The sequence below is a fragment of the Theobroma umbraticum genome, unplaced genomic scaffold (genome assembly GCF_002168275.2).
Source record: "Theobroma umbraticum cultivar Fairchild unplaced genomic scaffold, ASM216827v3 scaffold_147.0, whole genome shotgun sequence".
NCBI lineage: Eukaryota > Viridiplantae > Streptophyta > Magnoliopsida > Malvales > Malvaceae > Theobroma > Theobroma umbraticum.
The window spans coordinates 127,991-149,296 of NW_018397259.1; the positions used below are offsets into that span (position 1 = coordinate 127,991).

Genomic DNA, 21,306 nt, shown 5'->3' on the forward strand with positions numbered 1-21,306 from the left:
GCAATTTCCACAACAAACTGGTTGCTACATTGTATCTATTTCTGACACTAGATATTGCAATTCGAGAAATTATTTTTAAGCAGACACATCTTGACTTGGATAAATCTCCACAAGTTAATATTGCTCTTACTACTACTCATTTCAAGCTATTAACAAAAAATCTGACATTAAGTTATATAAGAATTATTGACAAAAAAGTCACAATTTTCTGATTGCCTAATAATTGAATGTATGTTTTGTCATAAGATTGGGCATCCACATATATTAAAAGTTATCCTAAGGACAATTAAGGGGTTAATTGATGGTCACATGGCATGGCCAATTGAACCCTTGAGACACGCATGCCATTCTTGAAATAGTCAAGGCTTTATTTTTCATTTGATCTCTTTCTTTTATTTTTATCTTTTTCTTTCGTGACATCTGTCATGCAGTATTTTGCAATCAATGCCAGTTGGGTTTTTTGCCATTTGGGATTTTGCTTGCTAGGGCAAGGTGCTTTTGGGGTTCTTATTCTTAATTCGTTTGTTGGGGTTTTAGCCTAAGATTTTTCTGGTGATTTTGTTTTGGGTTTTGTCACCTGGGTTTCTTGTTTCTCCTATTGATTTACTTGATATCAATAGAAATAAGGGTTGTTGATTTTAAATTTCAAGTTGACTTTTTGCATATATCTTAAAGTAAAATGTGCATGAGTTTCTTACTTCTCCTATTGATTTGTTTGATATCACTTGAAACTTGCCAATTGGGTTTGCTGCTTCTCTGGTTGATTTATGTTATATATCGATTTTGTATGTATTGGCTTCTTGCATGTGCTACTTGGATTTTCTTGCATTTGGGATTTTGCTTGCCAAGGTAGGGTACTTTTAAGGTTTCTATTCTTCGTTCGTTTGTTGGGGTTTTGCCTTGATATTCTTTTGATATTTTTGTTTTGAGTTTTGTCATTTGGGTTTCTTACTTTTCCCATTGATTTGCTTGATATCAGCTGAAGCAAGTACCTTACCTTGGCAAGCAAAATCCCAAATGCAAGAAAATCCCAAATTCATCTTGACTTCGTTTATTGTAGTCATATGCTAATTTTTTTCTCTTCTTTCTTAAGGAATGGAAGCTGGTCCAATTACTTGTTAGGTCAACAAAAAACTAATACTATTACTGCTCTATAAAGTTTCGGAACTATTCCATTTTTGTATGAATTTATTTAATTTTAACATTTGAAATCGTATATAAGCTAGAAGTAGACTTGTTTTGATTTATAAGGTGATTAAAGATGACATGAATATTTTTTATGATAATTTTAATCAAAATTAAAATTTATATAATTTATTTTACAAATAACTTATCAAACTTTTGTTCTATTCCTGGCACATAAACTTAACCTCATGTTTATGTCATTGACATCTTGAGTGTCTTGACAGACCTAAACTACTAGTTTGCTTGATGTGACTAGACTAGTCTAAACTCTTGACATTAAATTCAAAATTGCATATAAGTACTATTTAATGGTTTTTTTCTCTTCTTTACCAAAAAAGATTTTAATATTATTAGGGAATGGACGCATTATGGTTTAATTGCTTACTAGATCAACAAAAAACTAATATTATTATCACTCTACAAAGTTTGAGAACTATTCTGTTTTTGTATGAATTTATTTAATTTTAACATTTGAAATCATATATAAGCTTAAAGTAAAATTATTTTATTTTAATTTATTAAGTAATTAAAAGTGATATAAATATCTTTTATGATAATTTTAATTAAAATTAAAATTTATATAATTTATTTTGTAAATAACTTACTAAATAGATTTTTATATTTTTGGCATATAAATTTAATCTCATATTTAAACCTGACATCTTTAGCCTCTGGACGAATTTAAATTGCCGGCTTGCTTGATGTGATTGGATTGATCTAAACTCTTGGCCCACGACACTAAACACTTTGCTAGGTTGAGAAGCAAATTATTATACCGAAAGTTAAGAGGCCCGTAAAGAAAGAAGTAAAAACAAAAAATAAGCCCAAATGGAATCCACAATAATGAACAGTACAGGCTCTTATAAAAGAAAAAGAACAAAAAGGTGCAAAGTCCTAAAGCCAAGAATCTTCTGCCACTACTATCCACTGCGTTTTTAAGGTAAAATATAAAACCACCACCTTTTCTGTCCTCCGGTTTTATGATCGTCGGTTCTGTTTCCTCTCTAAATTCTCTCGCCGATTTTAAAACTTTTCTTAGCTTACCCGAGTTTTCGTACGGATCGCCTTCCAGGTGAGAAACCTTAATTCTTTTATCTTTCCATTTTTTCTCCCATTTTTTTTTATTTTATTAAACGTTCGAAACGTATCCGATTCGTTTCTTTATCCAATAAACCCTGCGTGTGTTTATATGCCGCCGGTAATTGAAGTGAAATTACTTCCTCAATTTTATATCCGCTGCGAATTTTCCGCCTTATTTTACGTTTTTAACCGTCTTTTCTCTTCAATTAAAAAAAAAAAATTCCTGTCGTAAAATATTTAATTATGTACCTTTCAGGTTGATCAACGCTTTAAACTGCTACTGTTAGACGAAATTAGATACCTTTGAGGTAATTTTCTAACTTTTTTAATCAAATCTTGTGGTTATATGATCAAATAATCTTGTGTGTTATTTGTCAAATTAATATTTTCTTTCTTATTTGATTGCTATTAAATTATTTAAATTTTTTGGTAGTTATGATTTTGGACTACGCAAGTTGCTGTTAAATTAGTGATAAAAATGGATTGGAAAGAACGTTGTCTATTTATATTTAATTATTTATTCCTGTGTATTTGGGTTTTTTATTTTTATTTTTTGGGTATTTGATGTCAAATTGACCACGTTTTCAGGTATATTGCTGCATGAAAGATTGCCTGACTCATTGTTCGGTAATCTTGGGAAGATAATTTGTAATTATTGGTATAGTTGTTATCTTTTGTCTGGAACATCTAGTAAAAGATATGTCAACTGGATCAGTAAGGAGGGTTTCACGTCAAGATATACAGCTTGTAAGATGTTGAGCTTGATCTTTACAATTAGTGAATGATTGTGTATAATAAATTGTATGCTTATGTATTAATCTTGTTGTAGGTATGGATTTATGTATTTTTTTTGTTAGTTGCCCTTTTTGCTTTTTGAAAAGTTATATATCTTGCTAAAATTATTACTTTATGTTGGTTAGAGTGGAGTGAGGTCATTACTGTGGATTTAGTGCAATTGTGCAGATATGTTTGTTTAGTTGGTAATTCATGTTTTCAGAATTTTTTTTTGATGTTTCTATGAATTTGAAATTTTGGAGCTGTTTAGAGGAAAGTACTATTTGATGGAAATAATTAGAAGCAGAACAAATATGTTTGATATGTTTATACAGTGTAAATTTAAAAGCAAAAGCATAGCCTAAATTATTGAAGTTGTGGAATCTACTTTTGGATTTATGGAATTGGTCCTTGGTTAGGTCAGATACTGGTCTCAAATATCTGCAAAGCAATTGAATCTTTTTTAAGAACAATAAAACATTTTTAATTTGTAAGTCATTAAAATCTGTATTTCTGACTAGTTTTATGAATAATGAATAATCGCATATATGTGCAAAGACAAAGGTGAAAGAGGAATAGAAGATAGCTTGCTTTATACCATAAAGTGGAAAGATACTAAAGATGGAGGTAAGTGGAGATCTTTAAGGAAAGTGACACCTGACATGATAAACAAAAGTTTACAGGCCTAGAGATCTCCGCAGATATTTTTTATAGCTCTATTTTGATCTAATTTTTGGAGGGGCTGCTTTTATTCATCTGTAGATATCACTACCAGCCTCTATTCTCAGTCTTTATCTATTCGCCACCTGATTAATCCACCTGATCTCCCCTACTTCCAACATCGCAGAGAAAAATAAACCTTATCCAGGTATCTAAATCTCCAATAAACAGTGGTGAAATGGAAATACAGGCAAACAAATCATTGGGTTGCTAAACAGTAATCATGTTTGAATTTTTGTCAGATGTGACTGTTTGGCTAGTCAGTAGATTTTGTATCAAAATAAAATGTTGTGTTGTTGACTTGTATTTTTGGATCAATCATCTTGTGGAAATACTGGAGAAATGGTTTGTCTTGGGTTCTGTTTCCTTAAATTTCTGCTTGTATGGAGTTTTTTTTTTTTTTTGAAAGGCTTGTATGGAGTTTATAACGCTGTTCCTGATTGTACGTAGCAATTAGCAATGAATGCTTCTTCGTGTGCTAACTATGGAAAGTTTATAAAACTGGGCAAATTAATAATTTTAACTGATGTAAGTATTGCCTGTCATATATCTCCTCTTGATGGCTATCAGAAATTAAGTTCTTGACAGAGTATTAGTTATTCATACACTAAGGGGAGAGGAGCGGATAAAGGAGAAGCAGCACAAACTGCATGAAATGATTTTTATTTTATTCTTTAGCAAAATTTAAGATGTACATGTGATGTGCTGTTAGTTCTACTTGTTTTGAAGCTGTTCATGCTTCTGTGTTTGTGTATGGAGGTTTTTCTACTGTCTTAGATTTGTTTGGCATGGAGGCTGAGAGGTAGTATGCTAACCAGAGTAGCTGACAGTGTTCTTGCTTGTATATGTGTGATTTCAGGTTCAAAATCTTATAGAACGATGTCTTCAACTCTACATGACGCAGAAGGAAGTTGTGGAAACTCTGCTGGCTCAGGCTAAAATTGAGCCTGGTTTTACTGAACTTGGTAACAGACAGTTTAAATATTTTATTTTGCCGTACCCTTCACACTTTGTCTAGGTTGTCCATCCTTTTTTGAACTCCAGTAGGTTGATAGCTATAGCCTATTATAAATCATATATTACAGAAATTATAAAAAGAGATATGCTAAATCCATGCCTGGGCTTTGCCTTCCATCTGCCAGCCCTTCCAAAAAGAAAAAAAAAAGTAGGTCCTACTAAGTTAGAAACAGGGGTGTCAACTCAGTAGCCATTTCTCATATAGATGGGCTGGCCCTTGTGGTAAATTCCTTTCTAAGGGAAGATTATGGACTGGACAGTTCAAACCCTCCTAATCCAGTATACTCGTTGGGTAAGTAGTGTTGGTCAACTGTAGATGGATAGATTGTTGGCAATCACAAGGTTATGCCAATATTTTACTGTCATTACATGTTATTAGTATTATTGTTTTTTCCTTTCACAAATTTTTCATGCTTTTCAGTTTGGCAAAAGCTTGAAGAAGAGAATAGAGAATTCTTCCAGGCTTATTATCTGAGATTGATGGTGAAGCAACAAATAATGGAATTCAACAAGCTGCTTGAGCAACAGGTGCGATTGATGCCCCAGATTCATCCAACTGGGGTTGTTTCAGTGTCTAATTCTAATGGACTTCGCTTGCCACCAAGTAAGACTGCTTTTTTCCTGGTTGGATATGTTGATTTTATATTTGTGTTTAATTGCATGGGCATGCTCCGAAATTGTGGAATTGGCAGTTTCTGCACATGCATTTTCTTCTGTTGAGGTCTGATTTATTAATCAATTATTATACATTTTCTAGCAGACACTGGTTAAAAGAAACAAATATGGAGGGTAGGTTTTGATGCTATTTTATAACTGTAAGGACTAATGAAGAGAGAAGAAGTGAGGTCTTTGTCTAAATTCTTCTTTAATGAAGTGCTTCTGCCGAGTGTTTACAATCTGCATAAGCTTTGTTTTAGCTTCCCCCATATCAATAGCTATGTGGAATTTGGATATTGGAAGGCTTAAACATCATGGGCATTACTTCTTCTACACTTATTTTTCCATATCCACTTTTGATAAAAGAGATCAGTTGGAGGAAAATTTCTTATGTTGCTCACCTTGCTTTGGCCTTTTAAATTCCTCGATCTTCTTTTATTTTTCTTGCAATTTTTCATTAATTTTTGCGCATGCTGCAATCCATTGATAATTTGAACAATCACCATTGGTAATAGTTGGTGTACTAGTTATTACAATAACTAATTATTGAGTTTCCCTAAGTTGATTTGCTGACAATCTGAAAGCCAAGCTTTGGCTTTCTTGAAGTTTCATTTCCTTTCTATTGATTTAACTTTCTATTATAGTGCCCCAGAACTCAGCCTGCTATGGCCCAGAGGATTCAGGACCATCTTTGAAGCAGGAGAACATGCACCATCCCATTGGCTCCAGTTTGCCTAATGTATTCACTAATGGTAGTTCATCATTGCATGCTGGAATGCATGCCGCTGTTGAGCTGCCTACCCATGCCACCAGGATTGATGCTCCACCAGCCATGCTTTCAACTCAGAATTCAAACATGGGTCTGATGCAAGGAATAAATGGGAAAATGATAAAATCAGAAACTGGTTATTCAGGCAGTTCTGCTTACATGTTTGGTACTGAGAGCAATGTTCTGGAGGCACGTCCAACAATTGGGGATACGTCTTTCAGTAGTGTAGAATCAAGCTCACAGCCTCTGAATGAACCACTTATGGATGCTGACACTTCTTCAATTGGATATTTAGGCCAGATCCCTCGCAATTTTAGTCTTTCAGATCTTACAGCTGACTTTTCTCAGAGTTCAGGTATCTCTTAGTTTACGTGGGTGCATGAATGTATCCCATGCTGCATATATTTGTCTGCATGTAAGCATGTTTGTGTGCATCCATTTCTGTGTACGAGTCTATTTTACATATTGTGCTGGATTGAGCTGAGTTTGGGGATTTATTATGGGTTAGCTTTGTAAAATATGTGCCTAGTGCATAAGCAAGTATTTGGCCCGGTCAGCATTAGATACTTCATTTATGAAAATCAAAATGTTTTTAGAATAACCTATTAATTTTTAATGTACAATAATTTCAGATATACTGGAGAGCTATCCCCGGTCACCCTTTTTAGCAATCGATAATGAAAGTTTCCTGGATTCTCGTGAAAGAGAACATCAAGGTGATACTCTTATCTCCCCTTCCTCCTCATTCAAATATTTGTTTGTTGAATTTTTGTTGGTTGTAATTTATGAAGAGTGACATTTTTGTCTTGTAGGAGACAACAAAAGGTTGGACACAATATCAGAAGGATTGAGTTATGAAGATTTTAGAAATGAATAGCCCTACAATGTCAATGGTATTGTTTTTTCTCTTCATTTATCTGCTCTGCTAGCAACATTTTGGAATTTACTTGCATGGTGAATCCTTTTGAGAAAAGTTTTTGCATCTCCTAAGATGATTTACCACCAATATTATGGGTTTTCCTCAGCTTCATTTTCTTTTTCTCAAGGGTTTTTTATGCTGTATCATATCATAAAACAACTGAGTATTACCTAATCTTTGATTTGAGCCATGTATATTTTATTTTATATATTTGTTCCAAGTATTAAAATTTTAACTATGAGTAGAAAATCTAGTTGGTTATCTGCTCGTCACCTCTTGTTCTCTGCTTGACATCGTTTTTCTCTGGTAAGTTACAGAGAATAGAACCAAGTTGTTTAGTGTTCAGCAAATTGATAAGTTTGTATGCTCTTCTTTCAACTTTAATTGATTGCATTTGGTGTTTTTGGTATAATGATCTAGTTCATTCTTCAATTTAAATTTGGTGAGCTCCATTTAAGCGCAAGAAAATGCATGCATAGATTGAAATGAAACTAACTCTTGCACCGCACATATGCTAGTTAACTTGTTTATGATCTTCTTTCAACTTGTTTGAGTTTTAAGCAATGGATTGGGTTGTAATCATTTTATTACAAGGTAGTCAATGTGATCATAATATTTTGATTCTTGTGTCTCAAATTGCAATGCATGTTATGTTTTAGACTCTTTGTTTCGTAACAAATCACTGACCATGTATTTGATCCAATGCTTTATGCAGGTACAAACAAGAGCTCCCCTAGGCAAAAGGGTTTTGTATATAGCATTTTAGAAGTCAAAACTCCTTTGATTGAAGGATAGAAGTTCACTGACATCATTCTGTAGTTATGCAAAATTGACAATAGGATGGATCCGAGAGGATAAAAAAAAAAGAAAAGATTTTAAGTTCTTCATACTCAGTTCTTTTGTGCCCATGGGAGTCGGTGGGAGCGACTTTACCTGAATCAGCTTTGGCTTGGCTTAGAATCTAGTAGCAGTCTGGTGTGATATGGTTATGGTAGTCCTATCAACAGGACATTTTGTTGACGACTACATAACTAATGCCTTTTGATTTGGAATGGGATTGTGGGATAATATATTTTGTCCAAATTTGTTGTGTTGTTAAAGGGTATAAGTTTGTGAAGAATCAATATGCAGAATTGTAAATACGGTGCAGTTTGCCCTGAAGGTGACCATGCCATTATTTAGCTCAAATTCTAATTACTATTGCAAATATGATTTGCTTTGCTAGGTGTATGCAACAGCCGTCAACTTTACCAAAAAGCTATTATTCTGAGATCATATTAAATTAAATGCAAAAACCTTTCCTAAAAGGGTAATTGATTTATCCCTACCCATCTTTTCTATAGTAGTGCAAATTAACTAACCTTAAGTAACGCCTAACTACTGTGTAGACTCCCCGACCCAAAATATTTAAAGCCTAACATATGAAAATTTTATGCCCAAGCTACCGTCCTATTGTAGAAGCTTACGAGCAACCAAGATACTAACGGGTTTGTACATTCCTATCTCAAATAATTCTTTCTTTGACTTAAAAAAAAATTAAATATATTTTATTCTTCAATTAAATCTTTATATTTTTATCTTAAGTCGAAAAAATCTTTATAATTAATATTTTTAAAAGTAAAATGAATTTCTTTGTAATTAATGTTTGACTGTTATTAATTAAAATATCATATGGTATAAATGTGAAAAGTTAAAATGTCATGTGATCATAACATATCAATATATTATGTCACCATAAAATATTATGTGATATACAAATAACGATTTGATTATTAACGACTAATCAATCCTTAATTGTAAAAACCCATTTAAATTAAAGTAATTATATAAAAACTTATTTGAATGTAATAAAAAAAATATTTATTTACATTTTTTGAAATAATTCAAAAAAATTAGATATTATTTTTTTAAAAAATTATATAGATAACTTTTAATACACTTTGAAAACACTTTTTTTTCATTTCATACAAATATTAATCATAATTTTTCATCACCTTAATAATCAATCACTACCAATTAATTCTCAGTTTTATGAATAATATTAAACCCCGTTCTTACTCCCTAAGCAAGTGAAATGATTAGGTAAGCTCCTTCCCAATTAATAAGAAGTTTACATCCAGAGAACTCATAGTAAGAGTAATGCTTATTGGGCACATTGATCGCTAACAAAACCTGATCTCAACGGCCTAACTTTCGAATCTCACTTTCTGCCGGAGCTGGAAGGGTCTGGGAAACCCCACGCTAAACACTAACAGAACATGCGTTGCCCAACTCCATACCATACACCAAAAATAACTTACTAGAAACCTAAATAAATACAAGTCACAACATAACATGCAAATACTAACATTGATGGCTTAATAATCTAGTACCTAAAGAGGGCCAGTTCTGAGGGCATTGTCCAGATCAGCAATGAGGTCATTTACATCCTCAATCCCAACGGATATCCGAACAAGATCTTCAGTTAGACCTCTTGCCTCACGCACTGCACTTGGGATGCTCGCATGCGACATGAAGCATGGCATGCTTATCAGGGATTTCACACTCCCTAATCATTACCACCAATCACATACTCAGTTTTGCTCAATTGACTTATTATTATATAAAAGTCAGAGTAATCTAATGTGATATAAAATATGAAAATATTATCCATAAAAAGCATGCATGTTTTAACAGGCTAAACATTATCTCCCAGCAGAAACTATCTTTTGTTGTTCCATCAAAATTTTTAAGACTGAAATCATGCATCTATACCATCTTACAATTTAACCTTCGCACTCAAGTTCGATTCTGTTCTTTCTCTTTTCTCATTTTTAAATTTCTTTTTGGGACAGTTTTCCCCCCTTTCTTCCTACTTCAAGGAATGAAATCTATTAAGGCAAGGGATATAAATCCCATCATACAAGATACTTTATCAGTTGAAATCGGCATGTTTGTAACTACAAAGAACTATTGTTTTTTAAGGGAAAAACATTTGTCTTAAAGCACTAGAAGTTCAATAAATGCATTATATGCTTTTGGAGAACCATAGGGATCCTCACATAAAACAGATTTTTGACATCATTATAGACTAGGCCATGTGTATAACACTAAAAAACCAATTGCTTAAGATTAAGAATTATGCAAGGCATGTATATACTTTGGTTAGGAAGTGTTATTACCGAAGCTAACTGTTATGCTGAAGTATTTAGTAGTCTCAACAACATGCTTTGAGAGTGCCAGAGAACCCGTCAAAAAACTAAGCACAGATCCTGCACCCTTTGCCTGCAAGAGCAAATTTGGGGTATTTAATGCTAAGATGTTAAACATAAGGAGTAGAATTTACATCTATTTCCAGCACCTGAGAATAATGTAAATCACGTCCAGGGTGATCAGGAAGACCAGCATAGTTAACTTTCTTCACTAGTGGATGGGAAGAAAGGAACTCAGCAATCTTTTGTGCATTTTCCTGTTAGAGATTCAGAAATGTTAGTTTCAAATAGTTAACTTTCTTCACTAGTGGATGGGAAGAAAGGAACTCAGCAATCTTTTGTGCATTTTCCTGTTAAGAGATTCAGAAACGTTAGTTTCAAGTTTGAACTTGAGCAGATTTCAACTGTTGAAACTGCAACGAAAATAGTAACATATAGACATAGAAGATTGCTAAAGCCAGAACATAGCTAATACTAAAATTCTTCGGTAGCCCTTAACTAAAGAAGATGATCACTGCAAAAATAATGTTAGCATAAAGTTTACAATGACTGAACAGTGTGTCTAATTTGTCAAGGTACAAATCTAAACATCGTCAAGGGATCACCCCAGTGGCTGAGGCGAATCTGTGGGGGTGGGGGGCATGGCCCCCCTTAAGCTATTGCAAATCCCATGACTTCACCTTTTCTCACCCACAAGAAAAAAAGAAATTTATTTCTTTAATTTGCACCCCTTATAAAATTTGTACATTAATATGATAAATTTGTTAACCTTTTTAGTTTTGAGCCTCATTATTTAGCTTGATTCTTTTTAAATTTTACATCTATGCATTATTACATATGATCTTTGATTTCCTTAAATAAAAAATTTTTTCTTTTCAATCAATATGATAAATATATTGATATTAATTATAGTGTCAACTACTTTTACTTTTATATATATGTCGGGCCCCTCTAATGGGAAATTTCTTGCTTCACCCTTGCCTAGTGGTTAGAACTTGAGACTTCAACTTGATGATTTCGTGTTTGAATCCTGCGATGGGAAAGGGCTACCAACCATTGTGTAGCCCAAGGCTCAATCCAAATCTACCCCAAAAAGTACAGTTCTAAACAAATAACTTTCTTCTTTCTTAAATCTTATAAAATGCTATGTAGCAGCAACGAGATGAGATTAAGATGCATGCAGACCTACACATAAACAGATACATATACAAGATTTTGCTGTCAAAAAGAGAAAAAGAGAGAAGGGAGGGGGTGAGGTTCACCATCTAAAATGATAAAAAAAGGAAAAAGGAAAGAAAGAATAAAGGATGCAAAGGAAGGTAGGGAGAGAGCATAAGCATTTCAACACCTTAACCAACTCCTTATGATATGGACCCCAGACATAGAGACATATCTTAAAGTCAAAAACTGCCCATGCTAGATCAAACAACTCAAAAGGTGATCCAAACATATAAAATGCTCCCAGTAGTTTTTTTTATATTAATTGCCAACATTCAACAAATATGACTCTGCATTAACACATGGTGCGGATAAGTAGATTCAGAACCCCCTCTTTCTCCATATCAAGGCCTTCACAAGTTTACTTAAACAAATTGTCATAATTAGTCACATCTGTTACGTCTTAACTAGTGCTGTATAAGGATAGGCCAAATAATATATCTAGCCTATTCCATTTTTTGAAGTCCTACATGAAGCAGATTGCCATATGATGACAACACACAGAAGATAGCAAACATCAGACAAAGCAGCATCATTCAACCAAATACATACTCAATAACATTACATGCTGCATTTAAAAATGTTTAAAGCATCACCTGTTGTTTTTCAATACGCAAGGCCATGGTCTTGATACCTCTTAAACAGATCCAACAATCAAAAGGAGCTAACCCAGAGCCTACTGCATTTTGTAGGAAATACAACTCCTTTGCCAAGCTGGTGAAAGTAAAAGGAAAAATGGTGTTAGGAATTGGGAAGGGAAGTATAAGGAAATATGCCCAATAAACACTTAACTAGTAAGTGAAGGTTAAATACTTTAGTAGAAGAATGAAAAGAGTTTAAGGATAACAGCTACAGAAGAAAAGGTGCATACAAATAAACAATTTCTTTTCTATGAAAGAGCACTCTTATGTGTATAATACATGGCAAGATTGAAGAATTGCTAAAAGAAAGAAAACAAATTTGGGAATACAAACTTGAAAACAAAAAGACTTATTTTGGCTATATTCGATAATTCTTTTTAAAACTTATGAGCTGATTAATTTTTCAAATAACCAAATCAAGACTATGCCATTTTAGATGAGCAGGGAAGAGCAAGCGATTAGAGATGATAGAACTCCTGAGAGAGAGACAGACAAAATCTCTTGGTATGGGTTTTGTTCCTAATTTGGCATAATAATGAGTTCATCTAGGACACCAATCAAGCAGAACATTCGGTAATTTAGAATTCTTTTTACTTCCACAAGCTTCCTATAATACTTAATATTTAAATAAAAATTGATGTTTAATTCTGGAAAAAGGGCCATTTGAGAAAAGATTGTCTCTGGTTCAGAGAAAACTGATGCAGAGGTTCCAACTAAATGATAGCACAACTGTGAAGAAGATTAGTTCTTCAAAATTCAAGAAAGAATTACTTAAGGCCACCCTCTAATCTTCTAAGACTTAATTAGACACAGGTCATCATCAAAAGCAACAGAAACTGAAAATACCATAAGTAAATTATAGACTACAATCCTAGAATTCAGTAACCAAGCAGGAATAAATAAATATAGATAACCCAAATAACAATAGCTAATATATATATATATATATATATATATATAAATTGCAATTGGTCCTATAAGAATACATACACACTAAAAAAATGAAATCCCTCAAATAATTTAATTATTCAATCAGCATCTTCCTCTGAAGCATCATCTGGTCAGAAAAAGCAACAATTCTTTGACAATATAAATTTAAACAATTATTTCTTTTTCTCCTCCAAAGACCTCAATAAAAAATTATGAGAAACAACAATGAAGTTGGGATATGAAGTCTTTCAATCAAAGTCAAAGGAAATCACATTTTATATCACCCCCTCCTCCGGTTACATGTTTGATGTTAGTGTCTTAACCTCAATTATTGGAAAATAGTCTTAATACCCATTTCTTCCTTTTCTTAACCAAGGGGAAAGGAAGATAAAGCAAACATTCTTCCACATCCAAGTAGAAAGCAAAGATGGTCATAAAGATTTCAAATCATCAAATATTGATCAATCTTTAAATGTATATTACAAATTTTAAGATAGGTATAATCTCCGAGATGTACAATATAATTGCATAGAAAGGAACTACAACCTCTCTCCTTTAACAGCGAGCACGCCTGCCATGACGTCACTATGTCCAGCTATAAATTTAGTAGCAGAGTGCATCACAATGTCTGAAACAAGATGAAGCAATCAAAATTACCAACTATCTAAATTATATTATCATACTCCATTAAAAATTTCAAACTGAACCGACAACAATGTATATTGTTGATACCTGCTCCAAGTTTTAATGGTTGCGACAATACTGGGGACATAATACTGTTGTCTACCAACACGAGAGCCCCATAAGCATGAGCCATTTCTGCAATTCTCTGGAAATTAAACAAACACAGAAGATCAATTTGCTAGGGACCACCTGGAATTATGATTTCGAAATGAATAAACAATTTATGTATAAATACGTGCATGCATATAACCACAACAAAAATGATTCAGGGTATACAAACTGAAAATAAATTTAAATCATCCACAACCCTACTATACCTCGTCATGCATGGAAAAGCATAACAGATGCATTATTATATTTATTCATTTTAGGAAAATGTCAAATTAGCATATATTGAACTAGTACAACAGAGGAATCAACAAAATCTAAACATTCTTGTGAATATAAAGATCATATAATTTAAGAAAAGCAAAATGTCTCACATGAATATCAGCAATTTGTTGTCGAGGGTTGGTAGGACTCTCCAACCACACAAGCTTTGTCTTGGGGCCAATAACTGCCCCAACTTCATCTAGATCACTGGTGTTTACTCGTCTAAACATTTTAAGCAATTTATCTCAGATTTCTATAGCAGCAGGAACACAGTGATCAAAAGAAGAAAATATACTAACTTCACCACAACTCCAGATTTTGGAGTTACTTGAGATAATAAACGATCAGAACCACCATAGATGTCATCTCCAGCAACAATTTCTTCACCTAAAAGAAAAAAAAAATATTATTAAGGTTTGCTTAAAGTGCATGAAAGGAATGAAAGGCTGTAACAGAAATAAACTATAGATTTACACAAGTAAATATGCAAAACACGCACATATCAAGGACCATAAACAGAAAGGAAAAAGTCTGACTCTTATAACTACACAATGAATAGTAAAGGGGAAAAAGCAGATTTAAACATAGTATTGCAGATGAGAAAACACCAGCATAACAAGTCTCAAACTGTCGTATGAGATTATAAGGCATTACAGAACTCAAATGAAATATACTGCAAAAAAGAATCAACAAAAGTAATAAAAAAAAGTACCAGTTCCAACAAGCTGAGCAACAGCTGATAAAGCAGCCATTCCACTAGTAAAGCAAAAAGCTTGATCTGCCTTTTCAAGCTTTGCTAAGAGCCTATGAGATAAGAACACAAACAGCTTAACACTCCAGAAAAGAACATGAAAGAAAGTAAAATGAGTGGTTTCACTAATGATGGATAAAAGTACTTCAACCATGCTGAGTATGCCAAAATGCAAAATTACACCTTTCCAAAACATCCCGTGTAGGATTTCCACTTCTAGTATAATCATAGGGCCCATTTTCAATTGCTGAAGGCTTCAAAACAAAGTATAAAAAACAGTAATCAAAGTCTCATCCAAGTGAGATGCCACATACATGCTGGAAATAGATAATAAGCACTCCTGTCTGCTGTATAAATGAGCATATGAGTTTGAGCATGCGTGCAAGTGAGCGAGAGAGCGAGACAGAGAGAGAGAGAGAAGAGGGAACATTTCTTCTGGATTTTCCAAAGAAAGTAATATGCATCACATGATGAAAAGAAAAAGATGACTGATGTCAGAGTGCAGGGTACATGAAAACCAATCCAAACAACTGACATAGAATACAGGAACCAGATTGATCTTGGATATGTGTCATCTCATTTCATACACTACATGATTCAACCTATTATCTTCAAATGTGACTCATTATGCTAGAAATTTAGTATAAAAATCAAACTACAACAGCTTTTTGCAAAGGAACTGTTAAACTAAAAAGAATCAATTATTTAGATAATAAAAATTTCAAGACGTGATTCAGTATCAGCCCTTCCTCTCTGTCCTAGCACTCTTAGTATGGAAGTAATTTACACTATTGCCATTGCTATTTTTTTGTTAACCTTATGCATATTAAGTTTTCAGCCAGTGGAGGCACTGCTCTTTGCACAAGCAAACACCAGTATAGCAATCAAAAGGTTCGAGATTATACAGCATAAATCTCACTTTGTTGTAGATGGAGGTTGCACAAACAAATGTAAACCACAGGTCAAGGGTTCAATGACATTAACATCAAGTCCAATCTGAAAATATTAAACATTGAAAATTCAGATGCTTAAACCCTTTTCCTTCAAACGTAATTTCATAACCTTTAGGCTGTAGCCTTGGTTGCATGTATAGATGAATTAATTTACAAAACCAAACCACAAGAATATATTAAGTTCTTAAGTTTTCCCTTTCTTTCTGAAGTGTTGCATATAGATAACCAATTAAATAACAAAAACTAAAATATTTCAATAGGCTTACCTGCTTAAACGTAGCAGTTTGATAAAGGGGTGTACTCATTGCACCGTAGGGATCAAAGTTACTCTCAATATTCATCAACAACGTCGAAATGCTAGGCTCCTGGTCCTCAACATTCAGTTCTTCAACAGAACACAGAATATAAAATAACAATCACAAACACCAAGGCTACCATAAATTAAGAAACCATAAACTAATAAATGGCACAAACCAGCTGAGCATTCTGTTACAGAATCAACCAAAACTGAAGCACTCACATCCATGTCTCTGTGCCCTAAACAATTCAATCTGAATTGCTTTCCGGACAACAGCTGCCTTCTCTCTAAATATAATTCCTTGTTAACCTCTAAACTTCTTGGGAAATTCTCTAGCAAAGGACCCTACATAAATAACAAATAGAATCATGTTTTTTAAGCCAACATTTTTTTTACTGCAAAGGCTGTATTTGATTGTTGCTTTTGTTACTTGATTTTTGCTTCTCAAAAAGTTGTTAAGAATCAAAATCATAATTGATTAAGGATGAACAAATGGCTAAAATGCAACAAAAATTCTAACACAATTATTCTAACTAAAAAATATAAAAAAATTCATGCATTTTGTTCTCCAAAAACATTAAACATTTTTAAAATTTAATTATTGAAGATTGTTAGTACTATTTGTTATTTTATACAAATACAAAAAAAAAAAATTCAAAGCTCTCATTTTTTTTTTAATTTAACATTACTCTCATCAAGCAACGTCAATGTTAGAAAACCCCTCAATCAGGAATTACCAGAATTAATATTGGATTAAAAAAGTTCCCCAGTGCTCCACATTTTCTGAGATTAAAACCAAACATAAAACTGAAAGAAGGAAATTGAAAATCGTCTTAAGGAAAATTTAAAGTTAAAAAGAGCCTCACGTTCTTGTGGTTAGGAACAGAGCAGATGGAGGACAAGAAAGGCCTGAGAGAGAGCGATGATGCCATTTCCCTGACGACGGAAGATCAATGTTAGGGTTTTGGGTTTACCTTCTTAGTGCCGCCATTGATGATCATCACTTGAAAATTGTCTTTTGAGTCGTTGCACATTCATTGATGTTTCAATTCACAACTGTGAAATGTCATTTCTGTCTCAGTTTAGTCATTACATTTCCCACAATACCCCTGGTAGTGTCAACACGCCCATAGTTCTAAAATTTTGAATCCGCAAAATTAAACGCAAAAAAAAAAAAAAATCCAAAGATTCATGGCGTCGCGGTTGCAAATTGAGGGCGATGACTCGGTGCTGCTCCGAGTAAGTCACTCCAACCTCAAGAACTTCGCCGCCGACGTTCGGTTCTCTCTTCAGGTTCCATTTTCCGACAATGTCAACTATTTTGTTTTAACTTCAATTATTCCTGAGGTTGCGTTTTTCTTTCGTTTAAAGATGAACAATTTTCTTTCCTTTGTCTTTTTTTTTTTTTTAAAGATGAACGTGGAAGCAGTGAAAGATAAGCTGTGGAAGAAATGCGGGACTTCCTTGAATTCAATGCGGTTAGAGCTTTACGATGATTGTAAGAATAAACTTTGTGATTTGAGTGATGATTCAAGACCTCTCGGTTTCTATTCTCCACTTGATGGGTTAGTAGTGTTTGCCAATTCCCTTTGATTTTCATTTTTAACTCTAAGTTTATCAGTTACCATCTCCAAAACATATTTTATTGCCTTTTGATTCCATTTCTTTGATAAAAAAGGTTCCGAATACACGTTATAGATCTTGATCCTTCATCAGTAACCTCTGGAGGATGGCTTGAAGATACTTCACTAGTTGAAAAGTACTCCATTTCTGAAGAGGAATACAATAAACGTTCCGGTAATTTAACGGCAAAAGCTGATTTCGCAATGTTATTGAACTGAAATTTATCATTTAGTGCCAATGGTTTTTTGTTGGTTCAGGTACTTTTAGGAAATTCAAGGAAAAAATGGCATCTCAGAATTCATCAGCATTTACGAATAAAGTAAGTATCTCCTATGTGATAATTTTATGTATCTTTAAGCTGCCCTTAATGGCATCAACTTCGAGTTTGCACAAATAGTTGCTAGCAAAGATCCCTTTACCATTATTATGAAGTGGAATTATGTATTGTTGCTGCTACTGCTGTCTTGGTCATGCTTAATTTTGAATTCATTTACAGATGTCGGACAACTATATGGAAGAACTCTGTGCAACTATCAAGGTTGGCTATATTTTTACTTTTGTCTTCCTCAACAATACTTAGCAATTTTGTGGAATTATTAAAGTACTGTTTTGGACTCTCAGGTTTTTAAAGGAAATAAATATTGTTCAATTCCAAGATGTGCTTTGTTTTGATAAAGAAAAGGGGGCAAGATAAAATCATATCATTTTATTCCCTTTGAATGCTGATAACTTCAACAGGAGTTATTCCAAGCTTAATGTGGAAACATTTGCAACTCATTGACAGACCAGGCTTGCAAATCAAGAGAAGTTTAGTCGTACTTTTAGAAATGTAAAAGGATTTTAAAAGGCCAAAATCTCAACAAATTCACCATTTCATGCTTGATAAAGCTTACATACAAGCAAACCTCATTTAATGTCTTAGATGTAAAGAACATCCTTGTTCTTTTTCTCCTTTGTCTCAACATAACAAATGTCTTTTTGGTTGTTTTGCCAGCTTGCTTGAACTAATGGTCCAGACCTTTTCTTCTCATTGTTTCAAATCAGGTAGAAGAAAGATGCGAAGTTGAACCAGGGGAGAAAAGAGGGGTTGTCAAATATGTGGGTCGAGCAGAAGCATTAGGGCCAGGCTTCTGGATTGGAGTTCAGTATGATGAACCATTAGGAAAACATGATGGCATGTATGTAAACTCTATATTCTTATTTTCTTGTTGTTCTCTTTGCCTTTTTGTATGGTTTTTACATTACTTTCTTGTTAATATACATTTTGTGGTGTGATAGAGACTCCTAGAAGGATTGATACTTTTCTTCAATCATAAGTCTTTTGAAGAATGATATTTAATTTATTCATGTTGCATGCGGTTAGGAATTTTTTTTCTTGACAAAGATGCATTAAAGTGATTAGTCCTATTTGGACCGAGAATGCACATTAAAATAATTTATCTCTTTTGGAGGCATTCTTTTTCCTATATAAAAGGATACTGATTTAATGCTTTGAGCATAATGATGGACCAAAAATGTGGGAAAATCCGAAAATTCCAGGTGAACTTTTTGGATTGAGTTGACATTTTACATCATAGTTTCATAACAGAGTCTAAAGGACCTATATTCAGGGCCTCACTCACATGACTGATGTGCTGGTGTAGCATTCCTTGTTTCCCTCAACATTATGAATTAGAGTTTTATGTTATGTTGATATTCATGTTGTCAGCTGCCCAGGCTTTATTTTCTGTTGCATGCTTGTAGCAGACATTGTGCTTCTCTCCATGTCATTTCTTTGTGCTATTTATTTTCATTTGTTACATAATCTGTTGGCCATACTGCAGGGTGAAAGGAACACGATATTTTCAATGCCCTCCGCTTTGTGGTGCAATGGTTAGGCCTGACAAAGTAAAGGTTTGTATGCAACTATGTTAAGTGATGTAACAATTTTGGGTTTCTCTGAGGCGTTCCCTAGTTCAAATGTGTTAGATGATATGCCCTATAATGAAGCATTGTGCTGCTTCAACAAGATGAATAAATTGCAGGAGGCAAGTTGCCTACTCAATAGCGTCTAACTTATTTTAGGTATATATGAACCATCTCTTGCAAGATCTCTCAATGCATATTTAGCTAGAAGAATATTGTGATATGCCAAATTGTCAGGTATGAATATTTTTTCACGAGGATTAGAGTGTAGATCTGAGAATTAATTTTCCTACTTCAGTGAAGCACAAAAGCTTTAAACTGCAGTTAAGAATTTGATTTCTTCCTTGTAGCCAACTTTCAAGGGTTTGAGCAGATCCTTCAACCCTTTCCATTCCATTTCTTTCAAAACTTTTGATTTATGGTAAATGAAAGTTATAGTGAATTTTCTATTCCCGCTGTCCCAATTTGTTAGTCCATGATGGAATTGCACAAAGTTTGAGAAAGCAAGTTTACTACATTATAATTCATTGACTATATTTCTAGTTCTTTAACCTTAACAGTTTATTTGTTTTATTTTGTGTTTTCTTCTAATTGTTATTTGTAGCATAATTACATATAGAAAAGCAAAAGTAAAATTGAGTGCTAATTGATATATGGTAGTGGATGGGACATACAAAATGATACGCTGATTAAAAAATGGGATAAATGTCGTGGATATTATTCTTTGCAGATTATACTCTAGGGAAGCCAGTAAGTAATTCATTTTTTTCTGAAAGATTTGGATCTAAGACCTATCCTAGTGCCAACCTATCGACTCTCTACTTTCTTTCTTTTTTTCTTTTTTTTAGTAAAAGAATAGATTTTGCAGATGTGTTTAATACACAGCTTAACTGTTTTTCTTATCCAAAGTCCAAGAGGAATGCTCTGTCAATGTAATATTTGAGGCCTACAGTCCTTTGTATGTTCTACTGCTTTTAGCGGTTTGAAACTTAGAATGGCATTTTCCTGTCATTTCCAGGTTGGTGACTATCCTGAACGAGATCCCTTTGAGGAGGATGAAATATAACGCGGTTGTGAAATTGTACTGCTACATTTCTATTTCCATGCAGTATCAATAACCTTATGGAGATTGGCAATCGTTTTTCATATATATGATATTGTTGTACATTTGGTGTGGCAATGATGTGTGAGACTGTTTGGAAGATAAGAAACTTTAAGATTGAAAAAGCAGGTATTCCTCTTTTTGTGTTTGCATCTTGACTTTTGTTACAGCAGAAGAATATAAAATATCCCAAAAGGTGATTAAAGAGATGACACCTGAATGATACTTAAATAGATTCTTCTTGTTTCATTTTTAAAGAATACAAAGAGCTCTGTTAAGTTTATGGAATCTTTCAAATAAGGTTTTTCCTCTAGTGATTCACTCTTTTATGGCCAAGACCAGTTATGCAAATAAAGTTTAATTGGAAAGGTCCAGATTTCCCGGTTGATGCAGGCGCATCAAGAATTTTATTTTAATTAGTATTTTCGTTAGCTTAGGATTTTATTTTCTTTATTTTATTTAATTTGAAATTCTTTTTCCTATCTTTATTAGAATTTTAGTACTTTAAGTCTTTATT

At 33.4% G+C, this 21,306-nt stretch overlaps 3 protein-coding genes across 4 annotated transcripts; 2 read left to right on the plus strand and 1 right to left on the minus strand.

The window, feature by feature from the left end:
• Nucleotides 1-2,092: 2,092 nt before the first annotated feature.
• LOC110415744 (histidine-tRNA ligase) lies at nucleotides 2,093-8,330 on the plus strand. 2 transcript variants are annotated; one of them, XM_021427449.1, is made up of 9 exons: nucleotides 2,093-2,257; nucleotides 2,522-2,573; nucleotides 2,854-3,012; nucleotides 4,619-4,724; nucleotides 5,198-5,380; nucleotides 6,078-6,557; nucleotides 6,835-6,918; nucleotides 7,015-7,095; nucleotides 7,837-8,330. In XM_021427449.1, the coding sequence occupies exons 3-8, from the start codon at nucleotides 2,965-2,967 to the stop codon at nucleotides 7,077-7,079; spliced, it is 966 nt and encodes a 321-aa protein (XP_021283124.1). In that variant the 5' UTR covers nucleotides 2,093-2,257; nucleotides 2,522-2,573; nucleotides 2,854-2,964; the 3' UTR covers nucleotides 7,080-7,095; nucleotides 7,837-8,330. The 2 variants fall into 2 exon arrangements, with proteins under 2 accessions (XP_021283124.1, XP_021283125.1); XM_021427450.2 differs by lacking the exons at nucleotides 2,093-2,257; nucleotides 2,522-2,573; nucleotides 2,854-3,012 and adding an exon at nucleotides 3,049-3,907.
• Nucleotides 8,331-9,172: 842 nt separating this feature from the next.
• CBL (cystathionine beta-lyase) lies at nucleotides 9,173-17,243 on the minus strand. The gene is made up of 13 exons (XM_021426239.2): nucleotides 17,026-17,243; nucleotides 16,336-16,504; nucleotides 16,128-16,246; nucleotides 15,092-15,162; nucleotides 14,870-14,961; nucleotides 14,457-14,544; nucleotides 14,268-14,379; nucleotides 13,834-13,930; nucleotides 13,648-13,729; nucleotides 12,127-12,244; nucleotides 10,462-10,569; nucleotides 10,283-10,385; nucleotides 9,173-9,669 (listed from the first exon to the last, which is right to left on the minus strand). Exons 1-13 carry the CDS (start codon nucleotides 17,089-17,091, stop codon nucleotides 9,494-9,496), a joined length of 1,401 nt encoding a protein of 466 aa, XP_021281914.1. The 5' UTR covers nucleotides 17,092-17,243; the 3' UTR covers nucleotides 9,173-9,493.
• A 67-nt stretch (nucleotides 17,244-17,310) lies between these two features.
• On the plus strand, nucleotides 17,311-20,941 carry EMB2804 (tubulin folding cofactor B). The gene is made up of 8 exons (XM_021426243.1): nucleotides 17,311-17,452; nucleotides 17,573-17,724; nucleotides 17,838-17,956; nucleotides 18,040-18,101; nucleotides 18,279-18,320; nucleotides 18,827-18,960; nucleotides 19,606-19,675; nucleotides 20,706-20,941. The coding sequence occupies exons 1-8, from the start codon at nucleotides 17,351-17,353 to the stop codon at nucleotides 20,751-20,753; spliced, it is 729 nt and encodes a 242-aa protein (XP_021281918.1). The 5' UTR covers nucleotides 17,311-17,350; the 3' UTR covers nucleotides 20,754-20,941.
• Nucleotides 20,942-21,306: the final 365 nt, after the last annotated feature.

Bases quoted from the DNA above. Each gene is read 5' to 3' on its own strand.
- LOC110415744 (XM_021427449.1), top strand. From the start codon at position 2,965: ATGTCAACTGGATCAGTAAGGAGGGTTTCACGTCAAGATATACAGCTT. The intron at 3,013-4,618 runs GTAAGATGTTGA...GTGTGATTTCAG, and splicing joins CACGTCAAGATATACAGCTT to GTTCAAAATCTTATAGAACG. The intron at 4,725-5,197 runs GTAACAGACAGT...CATGCTTTTCAG, and splicing joins GCCTGGTTTTACTGAACTTG to TTTGGCAAAAGCTTGAAGAA.
- CBL (XM_021426239.2), bottom strand. From the start codon at position 17,091: ATGGCATCATCGCTCTCTCTCAGGCCTTTCTTGTCCTCCATCTGCTCT. The intron at 16,247-16,335 runs GTTTGTGCCATT...GTTCTGTTGAAG, and splicing joins TGTAACAGAATGCTCAGCTG to AACTGAATGTTGAGGACCAG. The intron at 13,931-14,267 runs GTGAGACATTTT...TTTAATTTCCAG, and splicing joins AACAAATTGCTGATATTCAT to AGAATTGCAGAAATGGCTCA.
- EMB2804 (XM_021426243.1), top strand. From the start codon at position 17,351: ATGGCGTCGCGGTTGCAAATTGAGGGCGATGACTCGGTGCTGCTCCGA. The intron at 17,725-17,837 runs GTTAGTAGTGTT...TTGATAAAAAAG, and splicing joins TTCTATTCTCCACTTGATGG to GTTCCGAATACACGTTATAG. The intron at 18,321-18,826 runs GTTGGCTATATT...GTTTCAAATCAG, and splicing joins AACTCTGTGCAACTATCAAG to GTAGAAGAAAGATGCGAAGT.